Raw genomic sequence first — 17053 nt, 5'->3', positions numbered from 1 at the left:
GTTTGTTGTTTTTTTTAAGGTGATGACAAGTTTTGTTTTGTTTTTTTCCTCTAACCCGGTGCCTGTTAGAGGTCTCACTTCCCAGTTCCCCGGGAAAGGCTCCTTTGGACAGCTCAGGTTCTCTGTTCTCAGGGTATCACATCCCCTCGGCGAACCTTCTCCTTCTGTTGCCTGTTTGTTCAGTGTCCAAAGCGCAGCGGGGTCTGAAATAAACCCCGCACGCCCCAACCGAGCGGTACTTTAATCATCGCTTGTGACTAAGGGTCACTTGCTCTGACTAAGAGTCGCAGAATAAATCGACTATCCTCAGTAGCATGCATGGAGAATGTGTTTTTAAAACAAAACAAAACTGAAATTGCTGAAGTAAATATTTCTTGGTAATTTCCCTGTTTTAGTTTTGTATTAAAAAGATTTGCTTAGGTTCTGCCCTTTCAACATCATTGGGATCCAGGCCAGGCTGGCTGTGTGCTCCAAGAACTTAAAGCTTTTATCCTTTTAACTACCACTGTTCCTTTAAAAAACTTTATTTTTGTTTCACTGGCGCGTCATTTCTTGAAAAAGATAAGATCTTTATTGCCTGAGCCTAGCTTGTCTCCTGTTTATGCTCAGTCTTTCTTGCACCATGGTTCATATCAGCATCAGTACAAAACCGTGTTGTTGCTTATGCTCAGATAAATAGTGACATTCAAAAACTGTTTGCAGTCTTTGTAGAAAATTGATGCCACTGAATCATGTGGAATGTAAAATTGTCTGGGACTTAGATCAACGGTGCTCCTGGCATTTCTTGGAGCCTAGAGAATGTTGTGCTGGCGCTGGGGCTGACTCTTTCTCATTGTTTCCCGTGCTGGGATTGCTGTCTCCTGGGAGGAGATGGTATGGAGTGCTCCTTGGGCCTCTTCCCCTCTGTGGGAAAGTTACGCTAGCATGTATTTTTCATATCTTTAGCCTCAGCTTTCTCTCCTTTCTTTTTTTTTTTTTTTTTATTTTCTTCCTCTTCTGTGTTTTTTTTCTTCCTCGTTTTGGCCTTAACTGCCTGTGTCTCTGGTGTTGGCTTAATTGCCAGGTTAGTTAGTCAAAGGTCCTAATTCAAGTGAACCCAATTTCCCTTTATTCTTTATGCATATATCTTCATATGGACTTATTACTAATGAGTTTTGCAATGTTGCATAGTAACTAATTTAGTGATATTTATTTCACTTTGTGTACTTTCACCCCTTTCTGTGTCTTGAACTCTGATCTGCTTGATATGGTAATAACTCTAAGGACAAAATAAAAAAGAACTTAATTTTATTCTCATCTGACTGGAGATTTCTGTTGGTTTTAGAGAAAACAAGGTCAGTCTAAACCTTACTGCCTTTATTAAACAAAAGTAAAAATACATAGAATATTAGTGTCTGATTTTTTTCCAGTTTCACTTGCCTGTACACATTACTGACGGAGCAAATGTGGCAGGAGCTAGCTCTTTACTTTTTTTGTGTGTACAATGCCCTTTGTCATGAGAACCATGGTTGTGGAGCTTCTATTAATTAATAAGCAAGCTGTATTCTTTATCCAAAATACAAGAAGTGATTCTTATTTCTTTTTGACTTCATAGCTACTGGAGCTGATAATGACCTCTATATAAACCAAGCCATAGTATTTATTGAAGATGCAATACAGGTAAATATAATTTGTTTGTTGGCTATTATCCTTCCCATGCTGGATATTTGTCATGCAGTCTGCTAGCTTTTAATTTTTTATGTGTTCAGGCAACTTCCACATAACATTGTCTTGATTTACAAAGCAAAATCAGAATTCCAAATTCCTGTGGTATGCAAGTTTAGTGAACTTCTGTCTAGGAGAAACATGTTTTTCCACATAATGAACTGGGTAGTGTCTTCTCTTCATGGTTGTCGAAACAGATGCTGGTTTGTGGGGTGGTTTTTCATTTTGGGTTTTTTTCTGAGAGTGACTGGCCTTACTGCTAAAAGAAACTATCTGAGCAAACCCTGTAATTTGCCTCTATATCCGACCACTTGCATAGCTTAGGAGCTGGTAGAGTTTAAAGCTAGTTTCAAGTGAGAAGCTGGAATTCTTTTGAATTGAACTTGGTGCTTTTCATTCTCTGTCTCTCCTTTACTGACTGTTACTGCATGTTCCTGGATCCTGTTATCTCCCAGATACTAGTTGAAGGCAGTGGAAATGCTGGAGGGCAATTCTTGAGCTCTCTTGCTGCATTCAGATACCTTTTGGTTGGGAGATTTCTGGGGATCAGATATATTTAAGGTACGCACACCTTTCTGGAAGCGGATACTTCTCAGCGAAGGCAGAATAGCAGCAGCAGCCCAGGAGCAGCTGCTGAGCAGGGGCTGAGCAGATTTCAGAAAAAGTAGGCCCGTTCTGAAGAGTTATGGGTAATTCTTTGAACTTAAAGCATGTTTTGTTTCAAGAGCTAGGTTGAGGTCTCTCAACCTATTCAGAATTAAATTATTTGCATCTTATGGGTTTTTGTAAGAGAAAGACAAAAGAAGATCCATGAATGGAATGAATGCTGGAAAGGTAAACTAAATGGGTGGACTGTTCTGGCAAGTAGAATAGGCACTGAATTACTATTAACAGATGCTGTTATTTGTAATTATGATAATGCTTGCTTTATCTGACTGCCACACAGTTTGATTATCTGAGTGCCTATGTGGTCTTTACATTAGGAAAACTTCATTAGAAACTTTCCCATTGCATGCATGTAGGCTACAGCTATGGTCGTTGGTGACGCTTTAATAATTAATAACGTAGACAATAATTTCTTTATCTTATTGTGAAACTGGAATTGGCTCAAGACTTAAGCTTTGTTAATTAGAGCTCGATTTATTTTGGTACCTTGATGTTTGTTTCGACACAGACTGAAGGTAATGTTTGAATTATGCTTTTTGCCTTCTGCTTCAGTATCGATCTATAAATCACCGTGTGGACTCCAAATCCCTGTGGCTTTATCGATGGTACTATTCAAGAACTTGCCAGTGGTAAGAACCTGGTATTATTTTTTCCTTTTTTTGTTTAGGAGTAAGACTTTATAAAAAAATTATTCTTCCTCTCTTTTTTGTTAAATAATTAGCTAAATGTGCATTTCTTCTTATAAGAACTTACTGTAGCAAGCAAGTGGATTGACTATATGTGAACATGATAGAAGTGGAAAGCAACAAGGTACATGAAAGTGTGATCATGTGGATGGCTCTTTGGCACAGCCATAGGACTGTTGCATGAATGGGCTATTTGTGTGATTTACAGCACTGTGTGTTTTCTGGGTGTCTATTTCTAAACATATTAAATAGTAGCAAGATTGTTTGCTGATGTTAGTTTCAAAAGAACGCTGCCTAAGGTTATTTGTTGGTCAGCAGTTACGTTATTCTAATGCAGGCAACAGCATGCCAATCAAGTGCTGTGTTGTGATCTAACCCATTTGTGTTAAATATGGTATTATTAAGCTTGGTTTACTTGTAAGAAAATTGCTTTACCGGAAGTATTTTGTTACTCATTTGGCTCATGTAATGGGTTTGGTGTTTGTTGTTTTTTTTCAATTTCATCTCTATCCAAACAGGATTTTGAGTTTAACCATTACTGTAATCCTGGCTTTGGCTTTCGTTGAAAAGCCTTCTTCACTTACTATCACGTCAGATGTACGATACCGCCTTCCTGCGTGGAATCCTCCCTGTGGCCTAATGGAAAGCATTGAGCTGCTTTGCTTTCTTGTGTTCTTGGTTGATGTATCCGTGAAGGTGAGCATCACATTCATCTGGTATTGAATGAAATACTAGGTGTGTTGGGCAGCTCGGTCGGTATAGTCAGTGTGGCTTTTCTCCACTTTGTATTTTGGGAGAAATGTCTTAGAATTGTTATTAGAATCTTGGATTTGGATGATGAGATTGCTTTGCTGTATAAAAGCCTTACTTTTTGGGGAAATTAGAAAGCACATTTTCTGAATTAAAAAAATTGCTGCTTATTTTTTTAACCTAGGAAATACAAACTCATGTTTGTGTGGAATAAGTGAAATAAATTTTGTGAAGAATACAGTTATTTTTAGCTTAGTTTCTTCTATTAGGCTATAAAAATTGGGGTGTATCATAATCAAATGTATACTAGTTTATTTAAAACAAAATGAAAATGATCAGAAACTGAACTTTTCTTTAGATATTTATTTCTAGAAAAATCTTTTTATGGTTGTTAAATGGATGTTTTGCTTGCATTCAGAGGATTACTCTCACACAGACTGTGTGTACCTCTCACTTCTGCTGAGCTTTATTTAGTTCTTGTAGAAAAATTCTCTGATCAGTGCATTTTTGTTTGAATTTTAGGGAGCTCTTTATGAGCAGCGGTGTAAAACTACAAATACTTGGAAAACATTTGGTGCTGACTTGTTAGGATATTGGAATTTATTATTAAAATAAGTTGTTTTGGTTTATTTTGGTTTTTTTTCTCCCCAGAGTTACTTAATTGGATGGGAAGAATTTTGGAAAAATAAATGGCTGGTCGCTTATATACTGACATTAATTGTTTCCCTTGCTGATTGGGTTGTATCTCTGAGTTTTTTCTGCACAGAGGTAAGAACAGAAACAATCAGCAACTTAGTTATGGAAAGTGGCAGAGGAGAACCTGCGAAGGGATAGTCAGGAGGGCATATGTGATATATTGGAGAATTAAGGGGGGTGGGTGAGGTGGTTCAGTTTGGTCTTGGATAGCTGGATAATACGCTGAAACACAGAAGCTGTTTGGTTAATATAACTTCTCAAGGGATTGTGTTTGATTCTTAATATAAGATGTGAATTCATCAGTAAAATTAAGTATCTGATGTGTTGGTTTTTGCAGAATGTGAGAATAAGAAGAATTCTTCGTCCTTTCTTTCTCCTTCAGAATTCTTCTATGATGAAGAAAACATTAAAAAGTATCAACAGCACATTGCCTGAAATGGCAAGGTAGGTAACAGTGTAGAAAATATCCTTTCACAACTAACCATTAGTATTCTGGAGTGTGATATCTGAGTAGCTTCCTTCTTGATGGTCTATCTAAGTGGTTGGTGAGATCAAGTAGTAATGGATGGAGTATTGTGTTAAGTTTTTTGATTCCTTTAGTCTGTGAAATTTCTCTAGAATGCATGTAATGTGAGTCTGTATGTGACAGATAAGGTTTTTGATGCTAGTTGAGTGGGGTTTTTAAATTCTGTATACGTTACATGAAACCTTGTAAGGGAAGAACTGAGGCATCATCTGGGCAAACATCTCTGCTATGTTTCTCTGAGGTGGCCTCTCAGAGGTGTAAGTAGACACATGTGTACTTGTCTTCCAGTCGTGAGTGCCACACACCAAGATTCCTTTACATCTTCAGAGTACTTTGCTTCAGCTTTTTCATTTCTAAATGGTTTTAGCCATGTATGTGTTAAATTTTACTGTCATTAGAAAAATTGAACTGGAAACCCAGCTGGTGAAATTGTAATGATGCTTTTTGAAAGAGACCTCTTCCTGCGACAGGAGTTGTGTGTATGTACAGCTAACAGAAATCACTGTCCTTGCCTGTTACTTTTTAACTAACAAGTCCCAGGAGAATCAAAGGTATGTGCAAGTCAAGGTGTTGTATTTTGATCAGAGGGTATAAATACGATCCTAACTTGAGAAAAACAAGTGTTAGAATGTCATTGACCACCTAAGTGTCTAAGCTTGGACTGAAGAGTCCTGAACAAGTGTGATTCTTATTCAGAATCAAAACTTAGATAATCTTCTGTTATTGCCATATAGGTTCTTAAAGATACCCCTGCCTTGCTTTATAGGGCATCCTTTTGCATTTTTAGCAAAGGATATTAAGAATAAGATAAAGTTGGTATTAATGCATATGATATGTTTTCTTTCAAACAGTGTTGTTCTACTACTAGCTGTCCATCTGTCTCTCTTTACCATGTTTGCCATGCTGCTGTTTGCTCGAACGAAGGTAACCAATTATATTTATGCTTTGGTAGATCTTGGTGGTGTTTTTTTTTTCTTTACGTGCATAGCTGCTGCATGTCTAGTTTTATAATCAAACTAGTGAAACTTGTTTCCGCTGAAAAGGTTGTGTTACCTTGTCATACTTACTAGGATGAGTTTAAAGTCCATTTAGAGAGATTTAACGTGTGCATAGTATCCACATATAGTGCTGTTTTCCTAAGTGTGCATTAGAAGGCCCCTCAGAATAGGGTTAGAATCTCTTCATCCTTGAGTGAATAATTTTTTCCAGGCTGTGCTTTGCTTCTTCAGTGATAACACTCCTTCCTACTCCACAACTGGAATCCTTCAGTCTTGCTGTAAACTGTTGCATATTATTTTATTAGTCTAGCTCTGCTGCTCAGAGCAAAGGTAGATGTTTCCATGCTAAAGTGTGGTTGACATCTTTATTTGTTTATGGTCCTGCATATTACTGGTGTTGATGCCATTATCACAGATGAGAAATTGAAAGTTTGTTTATACAAGGGGCTTTCTTATGCAATTCTCCAATTTGATTCTTTGAGTTACTTTCTCTGCTTTAGTTGAAACCTTCTGTGCTGTTTGGTGTTCTTAATCTTTTGCTGTTCTTAATATTTTTACTTTTTTGCTCATATTATCAGTTATATCTTCTCTCTTCCTTATCTAGCTTTTTGCTAAGTTTAGTTTCTTCTGTGTTTTCTTATCTTCCAATACTGATATCGCTGGCCATGCCTTGGTAGGTTTTTGCCTGTGTTTGCCTGCATTACTCTGTTTTGTTTTCTGATCTTGTTGGTTTTTCCTCTGTTTTTTCTCTTCCTGCTTCCAAAAAGCAAGTTTGAAAGTTTGTGGTTAAAATCACTTTTGTGTTCCAGTGCTCTTGGTATGTTCCCTCTCCCCTAAACTTCCTGTATCTAATGTATTATGCTCAGATTTTTATTTTTTTTTTGTCCTTACTCTAAGGACAATTGCTGAAGGTAATGCTTTTTATATCAATCAAGGGTGGCTTCGGATTCCTATATTGTCTGTTTGTGACATTATTGTTCTTCCTGGGTCCAAGGTGTTAGCAAGATATAATTTCTATATTGAGCTTCCTGTGTCTATCTTATCTTGCTGTTCTTCCTTATGGTTTTTAATGACTGTTAATAAGTGAAGTATTCTATTCTTATGCATTGACCTATTTTTTTATGCTTTTTTTATACTTTTTTTCTGTTGTAGATCTGCTTGTGTAAGAAATTGATTATTGACTGTTTTTCCTTTCTTCCCACCCCCCCTTCCTTGGTAAGACAGTTTTAGTGATTCTTCAGTGTTTCTCTAACAATGAACATCTCTCTGACTAGGATGGCCAGCAGGATAAGGAGTGGGTGGGCTATTTCCGGAATTTGCCGGATTCATTGACGTCACTGCTGGTCCTGCTAACTACTGCAAATAATCCCGATGGTGAGCAATCTTTCAGAAATAATTGTTGTCTCTCTTTTCAAAGAATAATAGAGCAAGGTTATCTTCAGACTGCTATAACCATTCTTTCAGCTGATAGTTCTTAATACAGTGAGAGGAAGGTTATGTGAAGATTTTTCGTGCCTTTAGTAAATTGATTCTTGCCTTTTTTTGCTATAATTGTATATATATCTCTAAAGTGGAGCTATATAAGAGCTTTTACCAATTGCCAAGAATTAATAGAGGTCTTCAGTTTTCATCTTAAGCATTAAATTAATTTTTTTTTTTTCAATCTGATATAGTGATGATTCCTGCATATTCTCAGAATCGAGCATATTCACTCTTCTTCATACTCTTTACTGTATTAGGTAAGTTACCTCTTGTCTTCAGTAATTTCAATGCACTTTGACTTTGACACTTGTGCATACTAGCTACAGTGTGTTTTATCTTTCTAGGGAAGTTTCATAATAAATTTCTGTTTTTTTGTGTTTCTTCCAATTACTGTATAGTGTTTTGTAAGACAATTGTCCTGGAAGGTACTTATGGTTTGGTTTTTTCAGTAACAGATCATAGGGGAATGGATTTATTACAGTATATTCAAACACTAAAAACATTTTGGAAATCAAACACAAGGAAACTAATCCTTTTAAAATTTTACAACTGATTTAGTATATACATTGAAATTTCTTTGAGAAAGAGAAATGTATTTTGATAATTCTTACTGCCTTTTTTCTCCAATAGGCAACTTGTTTCTGATGAACTTGCTTACAGCAATAATATACAACCAGTTTCGAGGTTACCTTCTGGTGAGTAAAGCATTCCTAATTTCTGTGTTCTACCATAACCTTAAAACTGGGAAGCCCCAAGTATTGAAAGTTTCATGTGTGTATTAAAGCAGTATGCCCATCCTGGTTGTCGATTCAGTTTTAAGATACTAAAGGTTCTTTACCCCTTATATGCTGTGGTAGCTTGATCGCCTTCCGTGACAAAATTACCTGCTTTTATACTTGCGTGTATGCTGTGGATCTGCAACTTTGACTAATATAGGAAAAAAAAAGTCAAACTATTATAGAACTGAATAAGGACAAGTGAACAAGTAGCTTAAACTTGGTCTCTGTGAAGAAAACCTGCTATACTGTTTAAATGGCTATTGTTGCAAATCCTAGCGCTTAATTTCTCTGACTAGCACAGCACCAGAAGCCTTCAAAAAAAAAAAAATCGCTGACTAAATCTTCACATTTTGTATTTTTTACTTCATCCTTACTGTGGTGGGTGGGTGTGATGTTAGAATGATTAAGGCAGTCTGCTGCCAACTAAAAGATGGACTTGAACCTTGTGATTGACTTGTACCAGAAGCAGTTGCCAGTCGGTACAGTAGTTATTTTTGGTAGTGTCCAATCTCAAAAATAGGATCCTGTGCTTACTCTCCATGCAATGCCAGTCATCTGTGGAGTACTCTAATGTGCCTCTCATGTGATTCTCCCCGCTCCATTTTGTGGAATATGAATGTGATGTGTAGTGTGATAACCTCTTTTGACTCAGGTGTCTGTATTGGAGAAGTAAAAGCTGACAAAGTAAGTTAACTTTTGTATGTTGTTGAAGGACCATGCAATCTGTGGTGGTGATTAAGCTCATCACTAGAAGTTCTTTCTCTTTTATTAACACGCTGTGCAATGTTGTTTGTTGCATTATGTGCACTGGTTGTTTTGTCTCCAACTGGGAGTGTGTTCTGGATTTTTTTTTGTAATTGCTTTTGTTTTCTGTATGAGATTGTTCAGCTGCCCCATCTGAGAGGAATTATCCCCCTTTACTTACATAGTCTTATAGTTTATTCAGCCCTTCGGAGAAGCAGAGCTGAGGGTTGGGGGGGAAAGTAAAATATTAGCTGCTCTAGTAGAGTTGCAGAGATGGTGGAGTTTGTTGGGTAGTAAGACTTAAGCAATATCACACAGATGGAATGGCCCCTACCCATTTGTGGGAGACGAGTGTTTGAATGTAATATGTGCAAAGAGGAATCTTTGTTATCCTTTCCTCCTGCTCTTTCTTCCCTTCTTTCTCCATTTTCCTGTTTTCCCATGTGAGAGTATGCCATAATCTGACTCCCCATAAAGGAGCTGAGTTTGAAAGTGGGCACTATGAAAAAAATGAAGCATGGAAACTGTGGCTCTGGGTTTCTTCTTTTTGGCAAGAAGCTGGAGTTGGACAACCTGTCCAAACTCTTCTCTTTGCACAATAGTATGAATTTCTGTGAATACTCGAGCTTTGCCATTGTCTCCAGAATAGGCATGTGCCTATGCAATCCTGAATTAAAAATAAACCGTGACCTGGATGTTTACTTGAACTCCAGAGACTTGTTTGCTTGCTTCCTTGCTTCTCGTACGTGGAGCTCTTCAAGGGAGCGAGGCCTAGGGAGGTCTCCTGTTCTGATCTCCAATCACAAATCTGGGATGTGTGCCAGAGGATCAGTATACTGTCTGACCAGAGGACATAGTACTGCATAACGAGCTGGGTAGCCCTGATCTTCCCCAAGTCCTTCTGTAGGAATGGGCTTCACTGATTCCAGCCCACAACTCTTCCTGGTATTCCTTTTAAACTGTCGAGTGTCTGTGTGGTTGGACCCAGTATCTGGACAACCGGATGTAGCGGCTAATGATGGGGACTTTGGCAGTGGGAGAAAGAAAACAGTATCTTGCCTTCCTGAAAAAAATCTTGGTTGAACAGATAATAGCCCTTTCTGAGGCTTGCTGTAGGTTCTGTCTAAGGGATGGGCATTATTTGTATCATCTAGTTGGATTTGCTTTAAACAAGTGTAAGTAAATTGTCTCCTCTGTTGTGTTTTTACTGTCCAGAAATCAGTTCAGTCCTCCCTCTTCAGGAGGCGACTAGGAATCCGGGCTGCGTTTGAAGTGCTTTCTTCCCTGAAAGAGACTCCTGCTAATGCACAACAGTAAGTGGAGAATGTTGAAGCAGTAGATTATCTAGGAGAAAACAGCAGTTTATGTATTTACTGAAGATCCCTTGTAGAAAAATGGCAGTTTGCTCATCCCATTTATTTTATTTTTTTCTTTAGCTGGATGTGTATAACACTTTGTTTGGGACTCTTATGGGGTCTGTTTTCTTTTTATTTCTACTTCCGATTTTAGCTGCTTTTCAAAAAAGGAAGGAGGCGGGAATGCATTTGAAACAGCTATTTTTTAGCATCAAGACAATTATCTGTTTCAGGGCCCATCCTATTTTCTTTTAAATAGGTCTTATGTCAGCGTTGGGGCCTTACTACAAGTGCTGCAGAAGGTTGAAATGGATTCTCGCTGCAAGCAAGCCATCATGAGAGTAAGAACTGGATTTTCTTAGTCTTTATGTTGGTGACTGTCAAGCCCTTTGAAGGGACAGCTGTGGAAACTGAAATTTGCTTAATCACACCATTGATCTAGGAGTAGTAGCTTTCAGCTCGGCTTTCTTAATGCTGCTTTCTTTAAGAGTGTGAGCAGAGGCCCCAGCTCAGTGTCTGTTTGTGTTTTGGTTTTGGAACATAAGGTGAAACCTTTGCCTAGAGGTTGTTTAAGATTGCTACTTCATTGGTTGGTATGATGAGGAATGTGTTCACCTCTGGAGAGGTATACAGTAATGAAAAGTGTTTTGCAGAGCTCGTTTTTTCATCTGCTTTACTTTCTCTCTGCAAGTAAAGCATTTCTCACTGTGGTCTAGAGCTGCTGTCTATAGCAGCTTCCTTCTGCTGTTTGAAAATGTTTTTTTCCACCTGATTTTAGCTGCCCTGCTCCCTCTAGGTATTAATACTTGTATCAAGCTACAGGGAGAGTGGTTTTGCTTAACTAAAGACTTGATTAATGTCGCAGTTCATGCCATGATTTTCAGAGACTAGAGAAATTATTTGGCTCTAATAGGAGATGTGGAGATTACTGGTGTGGTTTCAGAAATATCATCTAGAAGTAATGTTGCTTTTTAAGAACGACATTGCAGCGGGATTTGGAAATCCATTGTGTGAGATCTGTCAGAACAAGGTGACAATTCAGAGCTGATGATTAATAGCATCAGCAGTTGGCTGGCTCCATTGTGAATGTTGGAAGTGGAACGAAGAAGTATATGTGCATCACTTGCCCTTGATGTCTGCAATAGGGACTGTGTAAACAGAGTTGCCTGAAAATAAACGCCCTGCTCTGTAGTTATGCTGACCTGTCCATTGCATTGTTAGTTAGGAACACAAATCCAAGTTTTAGTTTTTCTTCTTGTTGCTGGTGGGTTTTTTCCATTTCTTTTCTTGCAATGTGTGCAGTTAGTGCTTAGCATGCTATGGAAGTGTCATCTTCATGTTAACAATTTGGAAAATAATTCTATCCTTTCATGTAGTAACTTCTGCAGAACAGTGATAACTCACATAGTATCTTCATTCCTTGGATTGTAACATAATAAAGGCAATATTAGATGCGACTGAAAATTCAAGTATGTCAAAAAGCACGTGCCGCCTTAAGCAGCATGTGATCCCAGAGAGGGAGAGTAGAAAAGATGAGGCAAATCCCACAGTCACGTGGCAGTTTGGTGTTAAAGCAAAGCAATATTGAAGCTCACTCTAGTACCTTGGTGTAGGTTGTATTAACGTCTCTATTCCTAGACTTCTAAGATGGTCTGAGGGTGTTGGCAGTGTGTGAAGATGCACCTACTGCAGGTGTTGATCTGAATGTTTCTCTTTCATGTGAAGTCACTCAAAATGTGCTCCTGTGACCAGCTGTCAGCTGCCCAGTTTCAGAAGCTCTTTGAAGAACTAGACAAAGATGCTATTAAGCAAGTATGTATCTGACAATCGTTTCTAATGTATCATAAGTTGAGTGTGGATTGTGCAAAAATAAGCTGTGGTGTTCTGCTTTAAAGCATATATACAAACTTTGCAACTTGTTGAATGTGGGGTGTGATCAAGTGTCACTTTTTTTTTTAAGTTGTTCATGGATTGCTCTTATAGTCACAAATGGCATTGCTTTGGGGACTTCTATAGCATTAGTTTGGGACTGGCAGGTAGTGTGAAATTACCATGCGTTTTGTATATTTGTTCTGTCAGCATTTTAAGTGCCTTGGCCAGACAAAATAGATGAGGGCACGGTGTATGTATTTTGTTTAACAGGAAGATTCATTACAGGGAATAAGAGTTAGATTTACAGCATAGACTTTCTAAAAAGTGCTGCGGAGAAGTAAGTACCTCTGTAGTAAATTGGTTTTGATGAAATGCGAGGGATTTGTCTTCTGTCAGTCCTATATTAAGGCAATGCATCTCTACTATATGTTAGTCTTTGCAGGTTAATGCTTAGATATATTCAGGCAAAATCTTTTCTCCAGTCCCCGAATGAAGAATTATTATTATTATTAGAATGAAGTAGATTCTTCAAATGTTCAGATGAAGCTGGGCAGAAAGCAGTCTTCTCCACTTGGAGAAAGAAAAGGAAAAAAAAAAAATCCAACTTTTCAAGGGTTTGGAAATGTTCTTTTCTATGTTTGCTGGCAACACTTGTGAATCTTTTAAGGGAGATTAAATGTTGGGACATGGGGAAGGAATGTATACGATTAGTAGTTTGGTGTTTAGTTTACCTGCTTGGGGCATTGGATAGATGTTGAATTATCATTCTTCTTTGCCATTATCTTGTGTTGTGCCATAATCATCAACCCATTTTCTAATCAGAAATGGTCTCTTGCTGCTAGTAGCCAGAGCTTGAAAACACTTTCCCACTGAAATGTCAAAATTAGCACGTGGTCTTGAAGTTTTGCTTTGAAAAGATCTTTCTTAGATCTGAGATTGGATGTGCTTTCCCTCCGTCATTATTAAAATGCTTATGCTTTGTGTCTCAGCAAGTCCTTTGTGTTTTTTTCAGCATCCTCCCAGTCCAGAGTACCAATCCCGTTTTATGCAGAAAATGCAGTTTGCCTTTGGCCATCCCTACTTTGGCTACTTGGGGAATGTTGTAGCCCTTGCAAACATTATTTCTATCTGTGTAAGTAAAAGGGTGGATGGGTTGGTTGGTTTGTTTGTTTGTTTTCCCTTGCTAGGAACTTCATTTTTGTTTTTGTTCTTTAGTCTCTGATAGCCACATTTTGTAGCAAATGTCCTTATTTGGCATGCTTTAGTGGTGCAAAGTCTTAGGAGAGAATACCTGCAGTTAAAAAATATATTCTGAGATGCTTGAAAATGTCTGTGCAAAGCAAAAAAGACTCTTTTTGTCCCTGTGCTTAAAAATCTGTTCTGTGTCACAGTAAAGCAGTGGATTCATAAAATATTTCTTGTTGTTTAAGGTGGTTTTGGTGATGGATGCAGATAAGCAGCCATCTGAAAGAGATGACTTCTTCCTGGGGGTAAGATGCAACAGTATTGTTCCAGATATTGCTGTTCCCTGAGGTGACAGTTCTAATCATGATTTTTATTTTTGGGGGTGAAGGCTATCAACTGCTTCTTCATCCTGTACTATCTGCTGGAAATGTTGCTGAAAATCTTAGCAATGGGCTTGAAAAGATACTTGTCATACCCAAGCAATAGATTTGATGGACTTCTAACTGTAATTTTGCTGGTAAGCTTTTTGTTAACTTCTATATTCCTGGATTTGTTGACTATGATGATTAGGAACCACAAGAGCTAGCAGAATTGCTTTATATTCAATACTAATATGCTGAGTTAAATAGCATGAGCCAATGCTGTAGTTTTCAGTGGCTTGAACGTGCTGGTGGCAAATGGTTCTCTTAGGGTCTCCTTTCTGGAGGCAGGCTTTTTCAAATAGATGGAAAAGGTGAACTTTCTTATAAGCAGCCTTTTTGATGTTTGGAAACATTCGGCTCTTGGAGTAATTACATAAGGAATTCTGTTACATAGCTCAAAATCACTTTGTTTTTTGGGAAAAAAAAAAGTGGCAGAAGATTATTATCATTATTTGGGAAAAGCCTGACACCATATGGCAGATGAGGCCAAATTCACAGTTAATGTAATTCATTGTATATCCTTATGTGTAGCACTGTTGAATGATGTGTGCACATTGGACTAAATTGGGGAATACCTAGTCAAATATGACAATTCCAGAGCTTTTAAGTGAGTCAAATTAGCAGCTTAAAGCTCTTGAAAATGTTTCCTGTCAAGAAACTTAGGTAATTTTGAAATTACAAGATAAGTTTTTGACTTTGTTTTTTCTTCCCTAACTAAAGGTTTTAGAGATTGCAACTTTTGCTGTGTATGGATTTCCTCATCCTGGTTGGTATGTAATCTCTGTGAACTGTTGCATTTTGCTGCGTGTCAGGGGTGTGTCAGGGGAATAGACACACTTGTTCATAAGTGCTTATGTCATGCATGACATTATTATTGTCAGCCCAGCTCGTAATTTACCAAACCTAGTAGAATTTTTCACCCTTGTAGTCACTAGAGGCTATGAAATATGCATAAGTGAAAGAAAATTATTTTTTAAATTTCATAGAAAAAAAGTTGTTTTGCTGTTCTGAGAAGGATGCATTTTTATTATTGTGTATAATAATACCGTAGCAGACCTATGCTTATTGAGATGCAGTAAGGAATTTGGTACAACATACACAGCCAGCTACTAACCTAGTATGTTTCAGTATCAGTTTGTCCATAGGCCCAATTATATGAGTTCCTAAGCAGCTGGTGAAGCACCTTCAACCCCTCCTGGTTGGTGGGGATTCCAAACCTGGATGCAGTCAGTCACAGGTTATAAAGAGTGTCTACATGAGGAAATAAAACTCTTTTTTTCCCACCCCCCAAATTTTTTAATATGCCATGTTAACCAAAAGCTGTGGGGAACTTACAGTTCCCTGCAGACTGGTAGATTTAACTGTGTCTTTCTGTCATGGGCTGTTTCTCTGATTTGTTCTTTTTCTTCCATCTTTCCTAGGAGACCCGAATTCATGGGCTTGTTATCCCTGTGGGATATGGTGCGATTGGTGAACATGTTAATTGTGTTCAGGTTCCTGCGGATTATTCCTAATATGAAGGTGTTTGTTTATCCCTCCACACTTCTCATTTCTTTGTTGGTCAAATTATAAATGTTGTTAAAGTCTTTTAGAATAACATGTAGTAGATTGAAATTCTCTTGCACCTGGGTGGGATTATAACTCTGTTCTGATTGTCCAGGCTATTGCACAGGACCTCACAAACTCACTCTCTCTTTAGCTGATTTTCTCTGTTGAGGAGGCAGGGAAGTTCTGTCAATGTCACTGCAATTGCTACTAGTACTCTACATTGGGCAAATACATCCAGAAACACTTGTGCAGCTTCTGTAGTGCTTCAATCTTAACTAGATGAGTGGGTATGGTATCCTTGAAGAATTTAGGAGGCGATAGACTTGCTTTCTGCTAGATACTGCCAGACATTTTGGTCATGCAAAGGGTTATCTGGGATGAATCACTTGTTCCACTTTCCAAGTGTGGGTATTTCCACCAGAATACTTGTACTTGAATCTGAAATAACTTGGAGTTGTTTGTTGCAATCTTGCATTTAGAGTTGCTGGAAAGCTAAGCCCAAATTAATGTCAGGTGCAGGACTTGTATCGTAGTTCAATAAATGATAAATAACTACATGATGTAATCAGAGGCCAGAATGTCAGTGGGAAGTGTAAACTAGAAACGATGTGGATCAAATATGAAGCTGTCCCTCTGGAGCTGTGGGGTGCTTATGATTCTTTTCCTATTCTGGACTTACTAGGCATATAGCCTTTTAAGTCGCAGTGCCTGTGTATATTTAAAACATATCGTAATGTCGGCATATGCAAGGACTATGGCATTGCTCATTCATTTTAAGTCCCTCATGGAAACATCACTGTATAAAAGATGTCCTGTATTAAGATATAGTTCACTTTCCTGGTTGGTATTTCTTTGTCTTTTTAGTAAAAATAATTTGATACAGATTGGAAGTGTGATGAATGTCATGCATATAAAATTCTGCTTTGTTTTAGTTCATGGCTTTGGTTGTTACTACATTGCTGGATCTGGTGAAAAACTTGAGAGCCTTTGCAGGAATCCTTGTGGTAAGTCATGATGCGAGATTGTAATTTCCTTTTTTATAGTTAGCAGTATGATAAGGGTACGTGATCAACGAAGTAAACAGGGTTCCTTGAAAATCACTGTGAACAGTAACATTTCTCCTTAATCAGCAAGTTCTTCTCCAGCGCATGTCTTGCAAAGCCACAACAAACTACTGTTTTGTTACGGGCTGCACAGTGACAGCGCCTCATTTATCGGTTTCCTTTGGGAGTGCCTTTAACGGATCGTTTGAAACTTCCTCAGGGTGCTTGCCTCAGGCTAGATATTCTACTTTCAGATAAAAATTCATCCGATGCTACCAGTAGCCTAGTTTTCCTTACCCTGGCTTGCTTATGTTAAATTATACAGACAAACAATTCTAAAATTGTTTTCAGTTGAGAAGGTCTTGAGATGGCATGTTTGGATGTGATTTTCAAAAGCCTCTGCCATCCTGTTTTAGGTGTGTCTGTGTAGAGCACGTAGTCTGTAAACAGGTGATTAAACGAAGGATTACAGTGCGTGATGTCCATTACATAAATACTCCATTTCCCAACTCTTTGAGTTGCTGGCTTTGCAATTATGTCTTCCTGGCATGGCAAATGAATGCCTGGGTGGCTGTTTTTGTTGCTGTGTTTTGTTTA

At 38.1% G+C, this 17053-nt stretch overlaps 1 protein-coding gene across 1 annotated transcript; it reads left to right on the top strand.

Moving 5' to 3' along the window:
- Positions 1–1594: 1594 nt before the first annotated feature.
- On the top strand, positions 1595–16417 carry TPCN2 (two pore segment channel 2; the record flags this gene model as incomplete). The annotated part of the gene is made up of 18 exons (XM_010073237.1): positions 1595–1659; positions 2923–2999; positions 3575–3752; positions 4458–4574; positions 4840–4946; positions 5880–5952; positions 7301–7400; positions 7700–7765; positions 8139–8203; positions 10247–10344; positions 10646–10727; positions 12112–12198; positions 13271–13390; positions 13689–13748; positions 13832–13960; positions 14586–14635; positions 15287–15386; positions 16346–16417. Coding segments are annotated over 18 exons (1646 nt in total), but the record flags the coding sequence as incomplete, so codon positions are not given.
- Positions 16418–17053: the final 636 nt, after the last annotated feature.

The sequence above is a fragment of the Pterocles gutturalis genome, unplaced genomic scaffold, assembly GCF_000699245.1.
Source record: "Pterocles gutturalis isolate BGI_N339 unplaced genomic scaffold, ASM69924v1 scaffold23971, whole genome shotgun sequence".
Taxonomy (NCBI): Eukaryota; Metazoa; Chordata; class Aves; order Pterocliformes; family Pteroclidae; genus Pterocles; species Pterocles gutturalis.
Note: the sequence above shows the minus strand (reverse complement) of the source record. Positions and strands in the feature narration are given on the sequence as shown.